This window comes from Talpa occidentalis, unplaced genomic scaffold (genome assembly GCF_014898055.3).
Source record: "Talpa occidentalis isolate TD23 unplaced genomic scaffold, MPIMG_talOcc4v2.1 talOcc4.2, whole genome shotgun sequence".
NCBI lineage: Eukaryota > Metazoa > Chordata > Mammalia > Eulipotyphla > Talpidae > Talpa > Talpa occidentalis.
The window spans coordinates 83,115,338-83,139,882 of NW_023602073.1; the positions used below are offsets into that span (position 1 = coordinate 83,115,338).

General features: G+C 34.6%; 1 protein-coding gene across 4 annotated transcripts in view; it reads left to right on the forward strand.

Annotated features, from left to right (window-relative positions):
* SMAP1 (small ArfGAP 1) overlaps positions 1–24,545 on the forward strand; it is a 143,348-nt gene that overhangs the window by 17,263 nt on the left and 101,540 nt on the right. For 3 of the 4 annotated variants that reach the window (XM_037519943.2, XM_054698913.1, XM_037519944.2), the window contains exon 2: positions 21,465–21,598. In XM_037519943.2, coding sequence (XP_037375840.1) covers positions 21,465–21,598 — 134 coding nt within the window. Of the gene's footprint in view, positions 1–21,464; positions 21,599–24,545 lie in introns of those variants that run through there. The other variant, XM_054698914.1, reaches the window with a different exon arrangement.

The following is a 24,545-nucleotide window of genomic DNA, read 5'->3' on the forward strand; positions in this document are numbered from 1 at the left end:
GTCTTCACATTGTCCCAACAACAAGTAAAAAGATGAGCAAACTGAAAAGTCAGCAGCTCTTCTTAACTTTATCAGACAAGTGAGGTCACAGGGTAAATACGCTCTTCTCAAAATTGGGGAGACATACAGGTGGCTATAGAGAATCACAATTCTAAGCACAACTCTGGCAACCATTACTTGGGTAGGGAAACCTCTACTGTAATTGACAATTACTGGGGCTCAGCAGACAAGTCAGACAGTCAAAAACACCAGGCGACTCAGTCATGTGTGAGTTTACCTTCAGTAGCTCAATGTAGTAAATATGAGAGAAAAATTTTGTGCTTCTGGCAGAGGAAGGGAGAAAGGGAACCATTTGGAAATATAACAGATCATTCTGTTCTTAGTAAGGCCTGCTTTCAGGAGAAACCTTGTGAACAGAGTTTTTTCTCCCAAATGTCTTATCAAAGCCTGACCAACCACTGGCAAAGGAAATCTCAAATCCAGCCCCTCTAGTCTTTTACTTGAGGGAAAGGAAATCCCAAGTCCAGCCTACCTTACCCAGCCTGTCCTGCTGAAGAGGACATGTGTGAAAGAGTAGAGAGCCAGAGGTTCTCTGGAAGATTGAGACCCTCGACCCAGTACCTTCCACATTATGAAAGGCTTGTTCACAACAGTTTGCTGAGTACATCATGTCTAAATAGTAAGACAAAATTGTAAGACAAATTAAAAGGCAAACAAACACATAAATAGTTGAAGTTCTTAAATTTTATAATGGAAATTTTTATCAAACTACTTTAGGTGTTTAGAAGGCATTTGAAAATGTAATAATGGATGTTTTACAGTTTTACTTTTCAGTCATCCTGTTCTTCAAGAACACATTGCAAATAACTTTAGCCATCTGTAAAAATTCACAGAACCTCTAATGCCTGTCACTATCTTGATTGTATCTGGGAGTTAGAAAAGTAGTCATTTCACAGCTTTTTTCCTGAGCACCTATTAAGTGTAAGGTACAACCACTGATTGTCATTTGAAATTTTAGAAGGTATACAAATCCCACCATCAGGGTTTCTGTGTTTTTAAGACTTTAGACTGAAGGGGATAGAAACAGAGTTAGAATTTTCATCAGAAGAGAAAGGAGATTTAGTTCCTGAACCTCTTTTCTCTGAGAAAAATATGAGATTGGCACAGTCTCTTGCTTCTAATAATTGGCTATAAGTCAATGACTTTTCTGTCTTTAGATTAGAAGACCTCATCCTTGAACTTTAAATTGATATATCCAATTGCATGTGATTGTTCATTCAATAATTCCAAATTAATGTCTTAATGAATTCTTAATTTTATCCAAGTCTGATTTTTCGGTAGTCTTCTCCATCTTATTCTGTCCTTTTGTTTAAGCCAAAAAAGCTTTGGGATTATCCCCTTGTTGACTCCAGTAGTTTCTCAATGGGTCTCCCAATTGTCAGAATAAAAGTGAAAGTTGTTAACAATTTCGGGGTTTCCTTCCTCTTTTTTTTTTTTTTTTTTAAGATTTATTTTTTTATACAAGAACCAGGGCACAGGCTTGATGCGTGGGCGGGTGAGAGGATTCACTAGAAACAGAGCAGGGAACAGAACAGGCAGACTGACGGAAATACACTGCTGAGGGGAACAGCGGGCAAGACAGGAGAGGTCTGCCGCACCATGTGGGTTTCTCTCCAGTAGGCCGCGATGGAACCCGCGCTGCAGAGGCTGCAGACAGCTTCGCAGTGCCAGGGAGGCCCTCCTTACTCTTGAATATACTAATCAGGCATCTGCCTCAATAACTTCCAAATTGTCATTCCCTGTCCCTGGAGTGTTGTTCTTTCAGTCATGCATATGCCTGTCCTCCTCATCTAGGTTAGGGCCTCACTGAAATATACTATATACTTTTGCTTAATACCTGCCTCCTTTTCTAGAATGTGAAGATATCAGGGATTTTTTAAATTTTTTCATTCAGTGAATGCCTAGAATACGTCCTGGCACATAGGGGCTAAGTAAACATTTTGTTGAATGAATAAATGAGTGAGAAGGGGGAGAAGTCTATAGGCCATAAAAATAATATATGTTGTCAGTTTAAGATACTATCTATAAAAGATAACCACAATACAAATAATATTTGAAAACCTAATTGATCTCAGTAGTATTAGAAATATTTCATGAAGTATATTAAGTACCCAATATTTGATGAGAGTGGTTATGACTTAAGTGAGTCTGTTTCTGGGAAAAAGACCCCACCTGATATTTTGTTTTTTAACATTCTTTTTGAATTTATCTAAGACTTTTAGTATCAGATTTATAAAAACTGACTTGGAATAACTGTAATCATATATTTATTATATATTTAAGTTGTGGTTGTTTTAGTAGGGCTTTAGCACAGAAAACAAAACACTCTAGGTGTGTTAGCAGGAATATTTTAATATAGGAAATTAGTTATTTAAGAAAGCCCTGGAAGGGATAGAAGAGTGGGCTCCAAGTCAGTCTTGATCACAGCAGAACTGACCTGCAAGGGAGCCTCTAGTCCTGAGGCTGTCACTGGAACTGGGAAGTCTAAGATAGCTTCAATTTAGCAGTGATCTAGGGATATAGCTCTAGCTGCTAGGTCTTAGAATGTTGGTTCCTTCACATCATCTATGTCAGAACTGCTTATTTATACTCAAGAAACCAGAGACTAGATATTCTTTGATCTTGTTTTCCTCTAGAAGGCAGCTGTAAAGGACAGGAAGGTTGTCTCCCCTTAATTTTCTTCCCAAATATTTTATGAGTACTTATAATTACTGGAAATGAATTCTTACTTGGAACTCTGACTACAGATAAATCTAAGAAATAACAGCTTTTTAGCTTTCTGTCTTCTGAAAGGAGGAAGGCATCCCAGAAATAGACTGGAATAGAGGTTGTATGAGCAAATCAGCTATATCTACCATGGCCGCCTCTTAGCTGCTTGTATCAGAATAAGTAGCACATCCACAGCTTGATCGGGAATGAATTCGAAAATTTTCAGCAGCATTTTTTTTTTCTGACTCTTGTGTTTTGCTCTCTATTTCTGGGTTTGTAAGGCATGATTTTCTTCTTGCCTGATTCATTTCTTTACTGCTTTCCTTACTTATATGTGAAAGGTCTATGTTAAGATATACTGGATGAAAGCCTGTTTGATCTGTATTGCCAGGTGTGTTGGGACCAGTTTACTTTTCCTCACTAGTGTGTTAAGACTGTCTGATCCTCTGTACTCAACCTGTCTCTGGGTGTTCACATTTCTGAAATTTTTTTTTAATGTGGTTTGGGAAAATGGTATCACTGTTTTATTTTCATTTTCTTGATAATTTTATAATTGAATACTTCAATATTTTTATTGGTCATTTTTTTATGATTTGCCAATTCATTTTGGGTGGGAGGAGGTTGGCTATCTTCTTCACATTTTTCTCTTAACCAGTCATTAGGTTACATCACAAAATTCCAGGCATTCATACCTCTAGATATGGTGGTAGGTTATGTCTACCTCGATTCTATAAATCTGTGAATAAGTGATAGTTGATCACTTTGGACAGATTTTCGGTCTTAATCTACATTTTATGATAATGAAAAATTATAGAAAGTTTAGTGATCTGGTCTAATCTGTTATAGAGAGGAAACAATGAGAAATTAAATGGCTTGCTCCAAGTGTTTTAACAATGAGAAAACATGGGAATGAAACTAAGTTTTCTGGAACCTTGTTTATTGCTTTCTGAATACACAAATTAATGTGTTACCCTTGCCCTTTACAAAGGTAACTTAAAAGTTTTTAATTTGTTCTTTCTCTTTAAATTCTGCCATTGTGCACATAAAAAGGGAGTAAATTCTGGGCTTTTATGCTAAATCATATCATACCTATGTAATGGCAGAATATTTAGAAAAATTAGTAATCAGAATGAGCAATAATTACATATTAAAGTATTATTTAAATACAGATTTGGCAGTAGTGTGTTGAATGTGCTTCAAAACTTTGGAATGCCGTTTGTTGGTGTCTGCAGTGTTAACTAAAATGCTACTCTTGAAATAAATCAGTGGTGGTGAGAATAGTTTAAAAGTGATATTTGTGACTATCTTTGTGCTTGACAGAGATTTTATTTTGCAAATAAAGGCACTAGAATATTTGTGAAAAGAGTAAACAAAATAAAGGGAGGCTGTAAGATGTTTGCTGACCTTTTGAACCTTTTTTAAAAAGATTTATTTTATCTATGCATACAAGGACTGGGGTACAGGCCAGAGGTGTGGGGGGTGAGAATATTCACCAGGGACAGTGGGGGACAGAAGAGGCAGATCGATTGAAATACACTGCTGAGGGGAGCAGCGGGCAAGTCAGGAGAGGTCTGCTGTGCCATGCGGGTATCTCCCTGGCTGGGGATCAAACTGGTGCTGCAGTGGCTTTGGATGCTTCATAGGTTGCTTCTTAACTCCTTGCACCACCACGGAGGCCCTGAGACTTAATTGAGCCATCAGGGAGGCCCTAAACTTTTGAACTTTTAAGCTAAATTTTTGAATAATGCTAAATCATCTGAACAAGTGTAATAAATAGGTTTGATAGAGCTTCATATTTAGAACAGAAGGTGAAAAAAGAACTCTTAATTTTTAAAATTAAGCTTCATTTCATTTTGTCCTTTTGTATCTTGATAACTAGTAAACTTTATTTTTTAATTTTTTTTAAAGTTTTTTTAAAGATTTATTTATTTTATTTATACAAGCACTGGGTACAGTCAGAAGTGCGGGAGGGTGAGAGAATTCACCAGAGCCACAGCGGGGAGCAGAACAGGCAGAATGACCGAAGTACACTGCTGAGGGGAGCAGCGGGCGCAGCAGGAGAGGTCTGTGTGCCATGTGGGACCCTCGCTGGCTGCCGGGGATCGAACCACCGCTGCAGAGGCTGCGGGCAGCTTCACAGCTCTGCGCTCAACCGCTGCGCCACTGGGGAGACCCGTTATTTATACTTTCTAAGCCTCAGTGTCATTACATGTAAAACAGCAATTCGTGTGTCTCAAGGATTGTGAGGATTAACTGAGTTTATGAGGCACTTACTGTCTGGTACAAAGTAAGTATTTGATAAATGAGTAAGTTTAATAATTATGTTAGTTTTTTTCTTAAGTACTCAGTCATTTTATTATTGGAGGAATCATCTGTGAATCATATTTTGTTTGATAAAACATTATAATTGAGCAGATTCTAAGATTAGGCCCACACAAAAGTATATCATGAAAGGTTCAGGAAAAGAAGTTTTCTGATTTTTTTCTATTTTACACTTTATTTGCTGATCCACTGGAATAGACATTAGTAAGACGTATTCAACAGAAGCTTTGATCTGCCCGTTTAGGAGCCTTTACTTTAAGGAGACCGGCAAGCCATCAGCACAAAAAGTATATTTTAGATACTTGTCTGGAAAGAGTAGTGCAAGCATTAAGTGTCACAGAAGTTCAGAGAGGGTAAAAATAACCAAAAATGGGAATTGAGGATTTTTAATAAAGATGTAGTTCTTGAGAAAGAATAGAATCAAATTTAAAGAGAAAAGTGGCGAAATTATTCCAGGTCAGGAGAACCTGGTAAATGCATTTGTGCATATACTTAGTGGACCTGCTTTGCCCATTCCTATAGGTGCAGGTATAGGTGCCAGCCAGAGTTTAGGAGAGGAGATAGACAAGGAAGTGATTGCTGATTTAGGAGTCATGTGCATGGAAATATTTGCTAAAGCAGACTTGTAGATCGAAGGTAATGATGACAGAGACTGAAGGGGATGCAGCAGTAGGAAATGGAATCATTGATGTCTAGTTCATGGCATGCTGGAACTTGTAGTTCAAGGGAATTGAATATAAGTGGGGGTGGGGAAAATAGATCCCATTCAGTTCTTCATCTTTTACAGGAATGCCTCTGTAACAATCGGAAGGTAAAAGGGACTGGAAAAAGGCATTTACTTTTTTTTATGAACAGAGCTTTTGTGAAACAACCCAAACTTCTTCAGAACCTGTTATATACCTGTTCTGTAGCAAGTGTTAAGACAGTGAATCTTCAGTGTATTCACCTCATTTCTCACGTTTTTCCCAGGCAAATCCTTGCCAATATTAGCTTCTTTGAAAAATTCATGACTTTTTTTCTCTGTTTAGTTTGATTTGAAACAAATGCTTAATCTTCCCATTGAGTTCTGACAACTTTCATACTCTTAAGAAAATAATTTAAAATTTATTTTATAGCCCAAGAAATATTGCTAATGTATATGTAAATAGCCTTGAAAATAAGGCTTGGTTGACATTTGTCAATTTTTTTTTTTTTTTTTTGAGGGCTTATAGTTAAGTCTCAAACTGATAAAACTGGCAAAAACTGGTTTCTGGGAACACCTGTTTGTTAATTCGTTAATAAAATATACATATATGTGTGTGTGTATATGCATATATATATATATACACACTTTTAGCATGTTTTCTCTTATTTTCAAAAAGTACCATTCCTTTTATTTAAATTAATGTGCTAGTATTTTTTGATTGAATACATTTGGATTTCTTAAAAATTTGAAATTGGTGTAAGTGCTGTTTGTGACATATCTGCCCTCTGCTGTTGAAAATGAATTATTACTATTAGTAGTTACAGTACTTTAAATGAATACAATATCAATAGTGGCCATAAAATTAAATTTGGGAAAAAATATTTATTGTTTGAAGGGAATCTATTCTCTTTAGGAGATTCTGCACATGAATTATTTTGTCCCAAAGGCCAGTAATTCTGTGGATGAGAAATACTGACCTACCGCACTGATAATTATACTAAAACTTTTTTTTTTGTAATTTTGAATATGGTAACCAGGAGCCATATGTGAATATCAAATAAGTGAAATATTCAGTTCTTTAGTCCCCCTAGCCACATATCAAGGCTTAATACATGCATGGACTAGTGGCTACTGTGTTGAAGAATGCGGATTAAAGAATGTTTCCATATCATAGAAAGTCCAGTTGACAATGTTGTTCTAATATAAAAATTTTAAATAATGAGGATTACCATTTTCATGGTTCTTAAATTTGTGATGAATTTCTGTCTTTGTAATGTATCCTTTCAGTTTTCCAATATAGAACCTAGTTAAGAATCTGTTCAGTAGGATTTTATTATACCATGTAATTTACTGTACCTTAGATATGTTATTTGTGACATGATTATATACAGTTTTCTTAATGTGAAACATTGGGTATGTCTAGTGTTTTCATTCTGTTTTGAAGATTAAAGTTAGGTTAAAAATAATGATAATACCTTTGTGCCATTTAATTGAGGTAATAGCTTTGTTACCATTTTGGTATATACTTTGGGTGGAAGCTATGATCAAAACCTGTGTAGAGAAGCTAAGATTTTATGATCATGTGAATCATAGTTTAACATATATTGGTTGATTAAAAATAATACTTCACCCAGATTCCTCCAATGGTAACATTCAGGAAAATTGTGGTACATATCACAATATGCGGACATTGGTAAAATCTACCACTTTTACTGTGATTTCTAGTTTTACAAATACCGTTATGTATATTGTTATGTACAATTTCTCACATGTGTAGATTCATGTATCTGCCACCACAGTCAAGATAAAGTCCCATCACTACTACGCTCTCTTGCTTTGCCCTTTTACAGTCACACATACTTTCTCACTCCTCCTCCCTTCCTTCAATCTGTAACCTCTGGCAACCACTGAATAATCTGGTTTTCTCTTCAGAAATTTTGTCATTTCAAAAATGTTATATAAATAGAATCATGATACTTTTGGTATTAACTTTATTCACTCAGTGTAATTCTTTGGCATTTCATCCACTTGTTGCATATATTGGATGGTTCCTTTCCTAGTATCTTTATGGTGTACATGTGCATAACAATAGTTTGTTTGGTCATTCACTCATTGAAGTACCTCTGGGCTGTTTCTGTTTTTTACTATTATGAATAAAGCTGTACAGGTTTTTGTGTGAGCAGTTTTCATTTCTGTGGTAAGGACTAATTAGTGTAATTGCTGGGTTGTGTGGTATTTGCATGTTTGGAATCATTAAAAAGACTGCTATTATTTTACATTCCCACAAGCAGTGTGTGTGTGATCTAGTATCTCCACATCTCTTCCAACATTTGGTGGCGTCACTATTTTATTTTAGCTGTTCTATAAGACATGTCGCAATGGTGATACTGGTTTTGATTTGAATCTCCCTGGTGACTGATGGTGTTACTTATTTTTCATGTGCATATTTGCCATCTGTATATCTGTTTGTCTTTCATTTTCTAATTAGACTTTTTTCTCTGTTGAGTTATTTTTAACTGGACTTTATTTTTAAGAGTAGCTTTAGGTTTGCAGCAAAATTGAACAGAAGGCACAGAGATTTCTCATATCCCACCCCCTCACCTCACCCATATTCCTGCTTTCCCTTTATCTATTCATTGCTGAGTTTTTAAGGTTCTTTATATATTCTGCATATAATCTACTGTCAGTTATGTGCAAATAATTTCTTCTATTCTGTGGTTTCTCTTTATATCCACTTCAAATGGTCTTTTATAGAGCAAACACTTTTAATTTTGGTGAGGCCCATTTTATCAATTTTTCCTTTCATAGATTATGGCAAGTTGAAGTGTTTTTCCTAATCTAAATCCTGAAGATTTAGGAAAACTTGTTTCCTAAAGGTTTTACAGTTTTATATTTATGATCATGATCCATTTTGATTTGCTCTTGTATATGATGCAAGTAGGGATCAAAGACAATTTTTCTTTATTTTCCAGGCATATTGGGTAGTCACTCTCCAGCACCGTTACTTTGTTATCTTTTCTCCCCTGAATTGCCTTAGCACCTTTGTCAAGAGTCAGTTGACTCTGTATGTCTAGGAGTATTTTTGCATTTTTGTTATGCTCTATTGTATTTTGTCGACTTTTTGGCCAATATTACAATGTCTTTGTTATTGTAGCTTTATAATAAGTCTTGAAGACCTTCAGTTTTCACTTCAAGTCCTCCAACTTTGTTATTTTTTTTTTTAAAGATTTATTTATTTATTTATGCAAGCACTGGGTACAGTCAGAAGCATGGGAGGGTGAGAGGATTCACCAGAGCCAGAGCAGAGAGCAGAACAGGCAGACTGACAAAGTACACTGCTGAGGGGAGCAGCGGGCACGGCAGGAAAGGTCTGCGTGCCATGTGGGACCCTTGCCGGCGGCCGGGGATTGAACTGGCGCTGCAGAGGCTGCAGGGAAGCTTTGCAGCCCAGCGCTCAACTGCTGCGCCACCAGGGGAGGCCCCAACTTTGTTATTTTTAAAGTTATTTGTCAGTTTCTACAAAAATAATTTTCTAGGATTTTAATTGGAATTGCTTTGAATGTGTAGTTCCATTTGGGAGCAAATTAACATGTTTAACAATAGAGTCTTCCAATATATGAACAGAATATCTCTCCATTTATTTATATCTTATTTAATTTCTCTCAACAACATTTTGTAATTTATAGTATACAGGTATTGCTTATCTTTTATAAGATTTATCTCTAGCTTTTATTTTTTTAATGTTACTGTAAATGGTATTTTTAAAATTTCAATTGTTGGAATATGGAAATAAAGTTTTTGCATATTTTTCTTGTGTGTATCTTGCAACCTTGCTAATAACCTCACTTAATTGTTTTTATAGATACTATCTGATCTCCTACCTAGATGATTGTCATTCTCAAAGATAATTTTCACTTCCTCCCTTTTAATTACCATTTTCTTACCCCATTTCACTAGCTACAACTTTCAGTAAAATAGAAGTGATGAGAATGGATTTGTTTTGTTGATGTTAAAAAGGAAAGCATTCAGACTTAACCTTTAGTATGATGTTAGCTATAGGTTTTTCATAGATGCTTTTTATTAAGTTGAGAAAGTTTCTTTCTATTTCTAGTTTGATGAGTTTTTTCCGCAACCATCAGAAATGGATGTTGAATTTTATCAGATGCTTTTCTGCATAGTTTTTCTTTTGTATAGTGAATTACATTGATTTTACACCTTAAATTTACCTTGCATTCTTGGTACAGACTACATTTGGTCATGATATATATATATACATATATATATATTTATATTCTTGGATTTGATTTGCTAAAACTACTAAGAATTTTTGCAAATGCTCATGATGGGTACTGATCTGTAGGTTTTGTTTCTTGTGATTTTCTTGTCTGGTTTTTGTATCAGGGTTATGTTGGCCTCATAGAGTGAATTGGGAAATACACACTCCCTCCTTTATGTTTCTCTAGTTTCCTGAAGAGTTTGTATAGAATTATTTCTTGTTTGCCAGATTTCCCTTGTAAAGTCATCTGTACCTGGAGTTTTATTTTTACTGCAAGACTTTTAACTATACATTCAGTTTCTTTGATAGATATTGGACTATTCAGGTTGTCTTTCCCATTTGGAAAGAACTTGTTTGTATCTTTCGGGGAATCTTATTAGCATAAAGTTGTTCATAATTTTCCCTTGTTATCTTTCTAAATCTATGGCATTTATATAATATCACTTATTACTGATATTGGTCCTCTCTTTTTCCTAATCAGTTGGGCAGAAGTTTATCAAATTTATTGTCTTCAATGAAATCACCTCCTCCCTCTCCCCACTCCACCCCCATTGACTCCGCCCCCCCCCCCCATTCTATTGATTCTTTTCTGGTCTTTATGTTCCTTGTGTTTTCCAAAGATATTTAAGTAGGTAATTAGTTCTAGGTGGACAGTATTTTACTTTCAATACTTTCATGATGTTTTACTATCTTCTAACTTTCATTGTTTCTGATGAAAAATATGTCATTTGTTCTTTTTAAAAAATAATGTATCCTTTTTTCCATAACAACTTTGGATTTTTCTCTTCATTTCTAGTTGTATTATGATACTATCTTTGATGTATTTTCTTTATATTTCTTTTCTTGGGGTTCTTTGAGATTCTTGGTTCTGTAGGTTTATAGTTTTCAAAAAGAATTGGAAACATTTGTGCAATTATATCTTAAGATACTTTTTTCCTGTTATATGCCTTTCTTAAATTGGGGATTATAATTCTAAGTTAGACTGCTAAAGTTGTTGTACATTCTGATGTGTTATTCCCACCCCAACCCCCTTTGGTCTTTGTATTTCATTTTGGATCATTATTATTGCTTTGTCTAGAGATTCTTTAATCTTTATTTTTGTGTGTTTTCTAATATCCTGTCAGTTCTATCCAGTGTATTTGTTTCTTAGCCTAGACATTAAAGTTTACATCTCTAGTAGGGATTTGGGATGTGTGTATATGTAAATAAATCATATTTTTAATTTCTGAATAGTTACCCATTATGTGTCTTGTTCATTCTTTCCTATGGACATACAGAAGTCAGAGATATTGTTTGTAATGTCCTTACCTATTAATCTTATTACTGTATAACTTTTGGATGTTTCAAATAATTACTTGCCCCCACCATAGATTTTCCTGCTTTTAGTATGCATGCTAACTATTTTATTGGGTACTAGATACTTGCTTGTTGGTTCAGATTGTTTTTGTATGTTTAAATATTTTTTAAAAGTTTATTTTTATTTATGTGTACAAAAACTAGGGTGTAGGGCAGAGGTGCGGGGGGCTGAGAAGATTCACCAAAGACAGAGTGGGGCGCAGAATTGGTGGATCTACTGAGATACACTGCTGAGGGGAGCAGAGGGTGAGACAGGGGAGGTCTGCTGTGTCTCGTGGCCCAGGATCGAACTCATGCTGCAGTGACTGGCGGTAGTTTGATAGCCGTGAGACTTTAATCCCTGCACCACCAGGGAGGCCCCTGTATCTAAATATTCTTAAGGAATTTTTTTTTTTTTCCCTTGAATGCTCTTTGTTACTTGGAAATAGTCTGACCTTTTGTAGATCATGCTGTCAGTCTTTGTTAGTGAAGATAGAGCAGTGTTTAGAGTTAATTTTTCCCATTTAGGCAGGCAAAAATTCTTTAGAATGCTACATCTGATGCTCCATGAGTGTTTAGGTTTTTTATTCTGGCTGTTGTGCAGACACTAGTCCTGACTATTTTGGAGCTTAGAGATTGTTTCTGCTAATTGGGTGGTTTTCTCTATCTTCTGTGGGTTAAATACTGGAGGGTGACCTTTTGGAGTTCTAAGGTGTTCTCCCTCTGTGTATTGTTTTCCTCTTTTGTACTCTGCCTTGTGAAATCTAGTCAACTTGGTCATTTTGCACAGGGCTCTCTGCCTCCTTTATTTAGGGAGACCATAGGGTCTGTCCTCACTTTATCTTCCTGTGCTATGCCCCAGAAACTTTCCCCATGCATTAAGCTGAGTTCATTATAGCCTTCTCTACCTATTTTGTTTGTTTTTCATTTCTAGATATCCAGTCTCTTCAGGAATGTTGTTTTATATATTTTGTATATATTGGAGATTTTTTAATATCAGATATATTCAGTGCCTATTTCTTCATATTGATTAGAAATAGAACTAATTATAGTATTTTAATAGAAACAAGACATGAAAAGAGTACTTGTAAATCTGTTTCTTTTTACTGAAAATTAAACTTTTTCCTAATCTCTTAGAATAGTTACATTTAAAATTTATTGAGAATATCTTCATGTAATCCTTGGAGTTGCTGATACAACATAGCAGGAAATGACACTACTATTGATGTTCCTGCTACTCTGCTCTTCTGATGTCAGTTGGAACACTGCTCCTATGTGAGCTCCAAATTTGAGTCTGCTGACAAAAAGATGTAAACATACTAAAATACGAACTCTGTCCTCCCTATTTTCTAAAGGCTAGCTCAATATATAGAGGAAATGTCTTATGATATGCTTTTCATATAAATGTGATAGTACTTTACTGACTGTTAATGTCACAGGTTTTTTTTTTTTTCAAGTGAAAAATTGATTATACTTTGTACCATATAATTAAAACTGTCTTTTTCAAGGATCATCTCATTCTGTTTTGTATTGTTGAAAACATCTGTTTATATAATTATAGCTCGCTATTTTCAAACTGCTAACAAAATTTGGCTTAGTCTTTGCATTTATTTTTCATGTTAAAAATGTAAACATGACTAATGTATTTCACAGTGGCATTTGTTAAAATGCTGATAATGTCTCATTGGTTTATTACTGATATCAAAGATTTTAAATGGGCTTAGTCAATCATCATTTGTGAACTTGAAAGGTAAGAAAGTAGTTGAACTCTAGCTACTTCATAGTGTCTTTGTAGACAACAGTTTTCTGTTCTCCTGATCTTTAAAGACTTTTTGTAAAAAACAGCAATTCTAGTATGTAGAGACACCAATCATTTAAATTATATGTTCTTCTTCAAGCCAAAAGTATATATTAATTGAATTGGCATCTAAGGAAAGTGAAGAGAAAGCAAGTTACTTTTTATGAATGTGTTATTAACTGGTGCAAACTCTGAATAAGTTGGGTATTGTTTATATTTTCAAAATGCAGTATAATTTGTTTCACTTGGTCTGTTGATAATTGTTTACTGACTCCTTATTGCTAATAGTATAAAATCAAATTTGGGAGTAAAAGCAATGTGTTCTGCCTATATTCGGCACTGTCTTTAGCTAATGCTCTCCTTTGTTTTTTCAAATGCTATTGATCAAAGACCGTATGTGCTTCCACCCCTAGTATGATTTTTATCCTACTAGAATAATATCAGGGTCTTTGTGCTTGCTGGTCTCTTCTCTGGAACTCTTTTTTTTTCTTCCAGCTATCTGCCTCATTGACTCCTTGTTTTAGGGCTCTGCTTAATACCAGTTCATCAGTGTTATATTCCCTAACCATTGTAGTTAAAATAGTATCCCATCTTTTTCCTAAGCATTCCTATTTTTCTTACCCATTGAATTTTTTTCCCCATAGCTTTCATCACAGTCTGACATCCTATACATTTATAATTTGCTTGTCTTGCTCCTCTGGAATATGTAATTGCTGAGGGCAGGGTATTGAATGTTTTATTTCTCTACTGAATTCCTAGCATCTACACAGTTTTTGGCATATAGCAAACATTCAGCTCATTAATTATGAGAATGAGTCACTGAATGAGTGAATGAACTATCTTATAAGTCTTTTCTGCTCATTCAAATCTTGTCCATCTTTCTAAGCTCACTTCAAATTTATGCTATGTTAATGAAGTTGCCTTTCAATGAAGCTACTTCGGCTCATCATCATGTTTTCTTCCTTTGCATTTATGGCATTTTCATATCAGTATACATGAGATAGATATAATTGAGATAGATATAAAAGATATATATTTGATATTAGTATATAAGTGATGTTATAATTACACTTGATTGGAGTAACTGCATTTGGAGTAGACATTCACTTAAAATCTTTAAGGAGTGACAGAAAGGCCTTTTTCAGTAAAGTGATTAAGAGTTGACAAATAGTTCTCTTTGTACTAGGCACTTATAGGCTTTATGCCCTTTAGTTTCAAGGAACCCTGTAAGGTATAGATGAACTCACCCTGTATTATAATTGTGGAAACTGAGGTTTAGTGAGATCATATAATTTGCCTATATTTCCATCGACGTAAATGTCTGGTGATTCAAACCCAGATCTTTTTTTGTAGAATAGCTAGTCTGATGCCTTTAATGGGTAACTACTATATGTACTCAAGGCCCATTATGATCAGCAGTATAACCTTTTTTCAAGGAATGAAGGCCTGATTGGGCAGAATGACTCCACATAGAGAAAAAAAAGTTTGATTTAATGGTCTAACCCGAAACACCAAATGGGAAATAGAGGCACCAAACTCCCATTCTGTTCAAATCTTAGGTTGGTGATAGGTCCAAGATTTTGACAATAAAGTTGGTGACTCTATTTTGATTTTTTTTAAAAAAACATTTATTTTTGGTGTTTATTGCTTTGGTTATTGTTTTCGTATGATCCAAGTGATTTTACTTAAAACTTAAAAAAAAGCTTAACTATTAAGTCATTCTCAAAGGGTTATAGCTACCATGTTGAATTAGAATAATGTTAATGAAAATTAATACATATTGAGAACTTACCATATGGCAAATACTGATTTTTATGTATATTATCTCATTTGATGTTTGCCATAACCATTTCTGTCAAGTTTCAATTTTTAGCACCATTGCACAGATAAGATAAATCTTAGGAAAGATTTTCAAACTCACACAGTGAAATGGTGGAGGCAGCAATGGCCTCAAACTTTGTCTCTGAGACACATTCAGAAAAAATTTTTATATGACTCAGTACTTACATACATACATATGTACTGACTGAAAGACATGTTGAATATCTATTTTACTATAATGTTGTATACTGTATGTTTACTCCAGAATAGATAGGATGTATAATGAATGAGTCCTTATCTGCTGTCTAAAAAATCTCTGCTCTTAACTGGTATATTTACTTCTTGACTTTGTTCAATAGTAACTCACTTTTGGCTTCATTTCTTTCTTTCATGCAACACCTTCCCTTTTTTGTTTTTTTAAATAACAAACCAGCTGGCATTCTGGTTAAAGAAACAGAAAAATCAAATGTTGCACTAAGAAAAGTTCTTTTTTTCTCAAGTGAACTTTTCAAACTTTAAAACTAGTGAACTAATTCCTCCATGTGGAGATCATGTTTACTGACAACACATTGTTCTAACTTGGTTTAGCTTGTGGTTTCTTGTGGATCAGGCATACTATATTGAATTGTTGTTGACAGATACTTTTTTTTTTAAAAATTTATTTATACAAGCATTGGGTACAGTCAGAAGCGTGGGAGGGTGAGAGAATTCACCAGAGCCAGAGCGGGGAGCAGAGCAGGCAGAAGGACCGAAGTACACTGCTGAGGGGCGCAGTGGGCGGCAGGAGAGGTCTGCGCCCCATGTGGGACCCTCTGGCCGGGGAGCACCTGGGGATGGAACTGGTGCTGCAGAGGCTGCTGGCAGCTTGGCAACGCAGTGCTCAACTGCTGGGTCACCAGGGAGGCCCCTGTTGAGAGATACTTTGTATCTGACTACTCAGTAGATATGGTAAACTTACACTCTAAGTTCTATTTAAAATATAGGTTAAAGTATGTTCATAGTACTGGTCAAATTGTGCAGTTGTTTGCCTTTCTGTACACTTGAGATATTTTCATTGTTAAAATTTTTAAAAATAGTATGTAATATGTAGACTCAGTGGAATACTACTTGGCTTTTAAAAAGGTGAAATCTTGCCTTTTGCATTGACATGGATGGAGTGAGGTCAATATGCTAGTGAAATAAGGGAGAAAGTGAAAGGCAATTACTAGGTAGTTTCACTCATGGAATATAAATAACCAATGCTACCGAACTAGCAAACCATAACAAAAATAACTCTTGAACTCTGAAAAATATAATGGTTACTGAGGGCAAGGGAAATGAGAGTCAAGGATAGAAGGTGTCAACCTGAATATGGGAATGGCACGAGAACTTCAGTGGTGGGTAGTTTTATACATAGAGGTGAAGGTTCACCTCTGAGGTTTTTATAGTACTATAAATCAATACAATTTTATTAAATAAAAAAACTTACTGAACTACTATTTATGGAACTTCTCTAAATTTTAGGTTTAATTATGAAATCTCTTAAATATGATAGTATGTCTGTCAGTAGCTTCTTGGCTGACAAGAAATGTATCTGATAGGATTCTATAACCTCACCCCATTAATGATGTCTGGTCAGTTTCCCCCTCCTAGTTCTGCTGACTGCCATTCTTTCTTAGCTGGTAAAGTAAGGAAAATGGAACTATGATATTTCACTTCTGTGTTTAAAGAAATATGTAATTGTTTTTAAAAACAGCCTTAATAAGATAAAATTTATATTTTAATTTAGTAAAATTTTAAGTATATTTCAACTATTTTAACATATTAACGTAGTGTCGAAACTAACACCACAATCCAATTTTAGAACATTTCTCTCATTCATCAAGATCCCACATGTTTATTTGCAGCATTTCCCTTTCTTCTACCCTCCTCCCATTCTCTAGCAGGTTTTTTTTTTGCAAGTTAAGTTGTTTACAATGTGGAAAGCATGTTTTCATGGGTTGTTGCTTGGTTTTCTTGGTCCTCCACAAGTATACCTCACCCATAACATAGTTGATAAGGAGCAGTGGAAGTGGCTAGTACTGTTGGGTAATGAACAAAGGACCTTGTGGTAGCAGAAGAGAAAGGTCATCTTCCTTGTTTCATGTTTGATCCCAGATATTATTTTAAAACAGATAGTTTCACTTTAGAATCCTTTTGCTTCGGTGTGTGTCCCTTTCCCGAGGCATCTACACACATTGTAAACTAATGTTATCTCAGTTAAACCAACCAAACATAAAAACCTCAAAATGTGGTCTGTGGATGGAAGTGTGGGCATCACTGGTGATTTGTTAGGAATGTAGAATCTCAGTTACACTTTAGAACTATAGAACTAGAATTTGCGTTTTCATTATATCTCCAGGGACACATATGCACATTTGCTTTTTGAGAGACATTGATCAAGCACTAACTCTATATTTCTTTAATTTTTCTTAGTTTGAGATTAACTGCTAAAATAATTAAACCCTTGAATGTTTATCTGTTTGTATTTATTTACATTTGCTTTTTGAGAGACATTGATCAAGCACTAACTCTATATTTCTTTAATTTTTCTTAGTTTGAGATTAACTGCTAAAATAATTAAACCCTTGAATGTTTATCTGTTTGTATTTATTTACCTTCTGCAGACTACAATAGATTGTTATAAGTATTATAGGTGATAGAGAGTGATTGGGAGAGGCAACTGTAGAGTTGTCATGGAAGTTGTCAATGAGCAGGCAGCATGTGAACTGAGGCCTACACAGCAAAGGGAGCTGGATGAAAAAGGAGCTAGACTGGTGAAAGCCTCAGGAAAAAGTATTCATGGAAATGGGAACAGCAAATGCAAAGGCACAAAAACAGAAAATGTCATGTATTTCATGATATGTGAGTGGGAGTTTCATGATGAATTTGTGATTAATTAGGGGCCACTTTCTGTGGGGTACGGGGTAAATCATTTAACCTTTTATGATTTGCAACTTTCCTCCTAGCATTTGCAACTTTCCCCAAGTATTCTAATACTCTGCCCTTTAGCTCTACCATACTGTAGTTTTTTTATCCTTTGCTAACAGTGTGTCTTTTAGTTAGCCTTTACCTTTCAATTCAGGCCTTGCCTCCTTTGTGAGACCTGTGTGCCTTCCAAGTAGACTTTGTCTCCTTAGTTGGAATCTTCATTATCTTTTATGTAGATCTCATTATGCTAAAATTAATTACTCCCTGTTATATTTAAGATTTGTCCCTGTTAATATCACAGTTTATTCATTTTTACTCTTATATATAATTTTCCATTATATAGTGAGATAATCGTAATGGTGACATATCAGTTATTTCCAATTTTTCACAGCCATGCTGCTGTAAATATTGCAGCACATAACTTCTTGAGTACATCTATGAGTTTTTTATTTTATTTGACCATGACTCAGAGAAGCATTGTTTTGCAGCACAACTCAATTTGTGTGTGTGTCTGTATAAAAATATATGTTAATGATTTTTAAACAAGTTTAACAGATAGGAATGTATTACATATCTTCTATCTTTTTTCCTCTTCTAAATTGATTAAATTAATGAGTTTTGACCTGCTTAAAATATTACTGTAAGATTTTTGTGTGTGTACATTTTATAGATGTGTGTAAGTATGTCATTACATACATAATAGATTTATAAACTTGTATGTGTTTGTGTGAGAGAGAATAGATTGCCTGGTGGAAGAAGGGTTTATTCATCTCAGACTTCCTAGATTTTACTAAATTGTTTTCAAATATTTTTATCTTCTGAGTTAGGGATGTTAGCTTTTTACCTTTGTGTCCGCGGTCTTTTAGAGCATTTGCTTGGCAGAGAGTTAGTGAGTAAATAGTCATTGAATAGTTTGGTGAGTGAAGATGAGGATATCATACCTATAATTGTGTGACTATCATGTTGAGCAACAATTTCTTTACCAAAGCCATTTTAGGTAGACTTTCAAGGCAAACTTTAAAGAATGGATAATCAAGTTGTAATTTGGTTACACAAAAGTCTCTTCTAAAGTCTCTTTTTGGGAGTTTTAAACTGTTAAGATATGCTCCTTATATTCCAGAGAAGGTTGCATTGACAAAATTTTTATTATTTTAGTTGGCAAAAGTGATTGGGGCTAAGTAATGGCAGTTATTTCCCTTCCTTGCAGGGTTTGATTTTTTATAGTCTTACATTCTGTAAAACCTAAACATCACTTAACATTAGAATATATCTAACTTTTGCTCAGTTATAATACAGCCATTTTTTCTATTATTGTTAGCATTGCTCTTGTACAATCCTTTTATACATTTCAGTCCCTTCATTATCTTTAGTTATTGTAAAAATAAACCACTGTATTCATTGCAACAGTTTATTTTTACCTACATGGATGGTGACTATCACTTTATGTAATGGTACTTCCTAATTAATTCATTCACCTGTAACATTTGCTGTATCAGGAAATTTGTGCTCTGGAGAATAGTTTTCATGTATATTTGGCTGTAAGTCTAGCAGATAGTCCCAGGGGAATCATTGAATTTTAACAACAGATATGAAACCAGAGTTCTAGTACATTGAAATTCTTTTTGTTTTCCCTTTCTGATCTGGAGTCACTGTTCTTTTGGGAGTTATTATTTTAGGAAAACTTATACAGTTGCTTTGCAGACTAATGTAGAAACCTTTCTTCAGGAGGAAAATTTGTATCTTTTGATTTTTACAATTTCTTAATAGGACACAACTTAAGTAGTGCTTTAAAACTTTCAAAATACTTTCCATACAAGTCTTACCTAACTAATGAGGTCGGACGATTGTAACTTTCTAACAGATGAGAACCTTGTTACTCAGTTTACTATTCCAGTGCAAATTATGCACCTCAAAGGTGTCAGAGAAGATTGACACCTTCTTCTTAATTCATTTTGACATTGTTAGCCATCAGACAAATATTTAAATAGAGCATACCCCAGATATTTGTTAGGTGTCATAAATTGTATATGCATGACAGTTTCTGTGATATGGTAATTTTTAGGTATTTTGTTTTCCTTTTTTACTGTAATTATACAAGCAATATGATAAATCAAAAACATTTCAAATTATTATGAAAAATGTTTAGAAATATTGAAAATAGTACAATTAAGGCTTATATTCTTGTGAGTTTCTCCAGTATTTATTGAATATGTGACCATGACCAAAAGAACTAACATTTAATTGCATACCTCAGTTCATCTGTAAACTTTCTTAATCTCAGGGCTATATTTGAGGTTTGTAAAGTGGTGAGGCAATCTTTGTTACTACTCATCTTTGCCCACATTTAGTGTTAATTGATTAAAACTTTTCCCCCAATGTGCTGAGCACAAAATAGGGACCATTGTAGTTTTAAAGGACATTTTCCATAATTAGTTTGTGCATGTCTTCATATGGCCATTTATTTCTTGGCCATACATTTCATGGCCGTACATTCTTCTGTTAAATGTCCATTCGTATATTTTTGCACAGTTTGGTTGTCTATTTCTTAATAATTTCTGTGTTCATTAAAAAAAGGTTTGATTTTTTTTGTTGGAAATCTTTTAGCAATACCTTATGTAATTAATAAAGGACTTTTTTTTTTTTTAAGATTTATTTATACAAGAACTGGGGTACAGGCCAGAGGCATAGGAGGGTGAGAGGATTCACCAGAGACAGAGTGGGGAGCAGAACGGGCAGACGGACTGAAGACATTGCTGAGGGGAGCAGTGGGCAAGACAGGAGAGGTCTGTTGCGCTGTGTGGGTATCTCCCTGCCTGGTTAGGAATCGAACCTGCGCTGCAGGGCTTGCGGACAGCTTCACAGCTCTGTGCTCTATCTGCTGTACCACCGGGGAGGCCCTGTTTTTCTTTTAAAAGATTTTTTTATGCATATAAGAGCTGGGGTACAGACCAGAGATGCAGGGTTGGGGGGTGGTGTGTGAAGAGGATTCACCAGAGACAGTGGGGAGCAGAACAGGCAGATCCACTGAAATACACTGCTGAGGGGAGCGGTGGGTAAGACAGGAGTGGTCTATTGCACCACATGGGTGGCTCCCTGGCCAGGGTTCAAACTCCTGAAGATTGTCTCATAGTGCATCTTAACCCCTTGCACCAGTAGGGAGGCCCCAGGACTCATGTTTTACTATGAGATATTATTACTTGTTCAAAGATGCTCTGTGAAAACACTGCTCAGAAATTAGTGATAAATTCATAGGTTTGGGAAAAAGTTTCTAGAAAACCAAAATTAATAAACACATTAAGGTTTTTGAAGGTTAATTTATAACCTTTCAGCACAGCCAATCCACAAGTCTTGTTAGCAAGCTGCTGCTAGTACCATTTGAAAAGTGGGACATGTAAATTCTGTAAGACTGTATATAATTGTGTAACTAACTAGAATGCTTCTGATATGCTGTCATAATACTTGTTTTAGTTTTTAATATTTGCTTTTCTTTGTTTCTTCTCCTTGATTAGGTCCCCGATGGGCTTCTTGGAATATTGGTGTGTTTATTTGCATCAGATGCGCTGGAATCCATAGAAATCTTGGGGTTCATATATCCAGGGTTAAGTCAGTCAACCTAGACCAATGGACACCAGAACAGATACAGGTAAATATTTCCTTACGGATAAATTGTTGGAAATATTTAAAATGATTTTAAAATCTTTAGCTGTTTTTGCATCTAAATGTGAAAGTTGAAAAGGAGTATATAAAAAAATGAGATGTGCCACATATAAAATTTCTGTTATTTGAATAGTCAGTTCACAGATGTTTATTTTCTTCTTGGGCCGATAGTAAAGGTGGTTTTTAATGTTATTTTATCTAAAATGTTAATTTGGATGCATTAAAAATGATGCCTTTTTTCTTGTGTTGATGAAATTTGTCAGAGTAATTCTATAATCTGTTTTGTTTTCCAGTCAGTAGAGGGAGCCTGTGTAAAGATAAAGAATAAACCACCTCTATCCTAAAAACTAACCTGAAGGATTTCCCTTCTGTACAGAGGTGTTCTTGATTTTCCAGAGAGGGTCTATTACTTGAAAGATTGCCCAATTAGCAAATATTCTAATGAGTGATTTGGAGTTGAATGATTTAGTTTAGATAAATTTGTAATTTTAAGAACTTACCATTTTTTGTGTGAATCTTAAATTCTCAGAATCCTTAAGGTTGATTGCTCCTGTAAAAGTAATTATTTTTCAGTAGAAATAATTTTTTACAATATAAATTTATTTTAATTATATTTACTTAATAAATTTAATTATATTTACAAAGTAAATTTAAATTTATAATTATAAAATTAATTTATAATTTAAATATGAAAATTATACTATACTTCTTAGGTCCTTTTTGAATTATTTTTCATTTGTATAAAGGCTAAATACATAAATATATGTAGTTGAAGCTCAGTGAATGGTATAACCTCAGAATCAGAAAAAAAAAAATAGATGGCACCGATGGGATGAGGGTAAGGGTAGATAGAATAGAATAGACTGCTGGGGAAAATGGGTTAAAAAAAAAAATGACATGCAGATTTGATTAAAGAAAGTAAAATTTCTATACTGAAGACATTTATACCAAAATAAATCCTAGATTTAGCTAAGATTTAAATATTTAAAAATACTAAACCTTAGGAGTACTAATGGGGGAAAATTGAATGGAAATCTTCAGATTATAAAATCAAACATTATTTTGTTCAGTCTTAAGTTAGTTTTGGGTTTTTTTTTTTTGCTGCAAGGGCATAAAGGAAATACTTAAGGTATTTTCAAGACCATTGAGAAAACTTGTTATATCAAGGAAGCAGAAATTTATGAACACTGCATGTGAAGCAATGTTTTTAGTAACATTTCTATACTGTGCTAACAAGTTTCATGATGTAGTTTTTTAGTTGTCTTAAAGAAAATGTGAGGTGTAGCTTGAAAATATATCTTGATAATATAAAATATGAAATCTCTGCACAATTCAGGTTTTCAGAAATATTTTCCTCAACTAAGACTTTGGAAAGGAGTTGAATAGCAGGTTATTGGAGGTGACCAGCTGTTCTTTTCCTATAGTCTCCAGTAGAACTTTCCAATCAAAAGACTGAAGTTTACAGATTTCCTATGGAATAGGTTATAGGTGCATAGCAACATACTATATAATTTAAAATGTAAGGACTTGGAAAATGATTGTTAAATAACATACAGTCCTTGAAATTATATTTAAACATTACATGTATAGTTTGAACTGTCTACCTCTTGAAATAAGAATCAGTGTTTTGGAATGCAAAACTTTTGATTATTACTTGTCACTAGTATGCTTTCAATGGCTTCATATACTACAGCTTATCTTCCAAGAATTACATGATGAGAAGAGAAGTTAGGATGTCATCACTTTAAAAATCAAATGAGTGGATAATGAAGTTTTACTTAAAAATTAAATCAGAAGGGTAATTATACAGAAAAACATTAATATTCTTGTGGTAAAGCTTGTGAGTACTTGCAAGGAAAGTCAGAGTTGTTGATAAAAAGCTTTCTGAAACTATATAAAATGTAAATGAGTAGGTAGTTGGGGAAGTCCCTATGGCTCCATACCATATATACCATCCATACAGCCTTTATTTTAGCTTAGAAAATTTCAAGGCAGTTTATTCTAGAACTGCAAGAACAAAGTGAGTTCAAGAAATGTTGTCCCGGAAGTCAGACTGCCAGTTAGACCTGAATTATCCTCATAGGTTATTTAGGTTATTTAACTGACACACTGTGTGTGTGTCAGTTTCTTCATTTCTGAAATGGGAATGGTAATGTGCCTGCTTCTATAGTTTGCTATGAAGATCAAATAAGTTAATATGAGTAAAACAATTAGAACAGTACCTGGCACATGTTAAACATTCAATAACATTAGCTTGTGTGTTAGTAGTATTAGTCCACTTGTTCATTATGTGGAATTACCATTATTGCTGCCTTAAATATCTTTCTAGTCCTAATTTAGCATCCTAGTGAATCTGCTGTGACAAGTTGGGTGCTAAGTCTTTTACTGGGTGAATAAACAAATTGATCCATTATTGAGTATAATGAATTACTTTCTGAGAATATTTGTGAAAAATAATTCGTTTTTAGCAATATTGGATATTAAGGCATTTTGAAATGAATAGTTGTGTCAGTTATCTAATGTGGTTGCTCCTTATTCATATTTAAGCAGATCCTATTTCCTGTGGTGGTAGGTATGTTCCATATAATTCAAATCTATAAAACTATTTTTTTAACTTAAAATTGAGGTGTAATTACAGAGAGAACAATTTAGAGATATGCATGAGTTTTGTGTCTTTTTTAAAAAAATATTTATTTTTATGCATACAAGAACTGGGGTACAGGCCAGAGGTGTGGGGGTGAGAGGATTCACCAGAGACAGAGTGGGGAACAGAACAGGCAGATTGACTGAAATACACTGCTGAGGGGAGCAGCTGGTGCAACAGGAGAGGTCTGCTGTGCCATGTGGGTCACCTCCCTGATGGAGGATCGAACTCCTACTGCAGTGGCTGAGGGTAGATTCATAGTGCTGCATCTTAACCCCTTGCACCACCA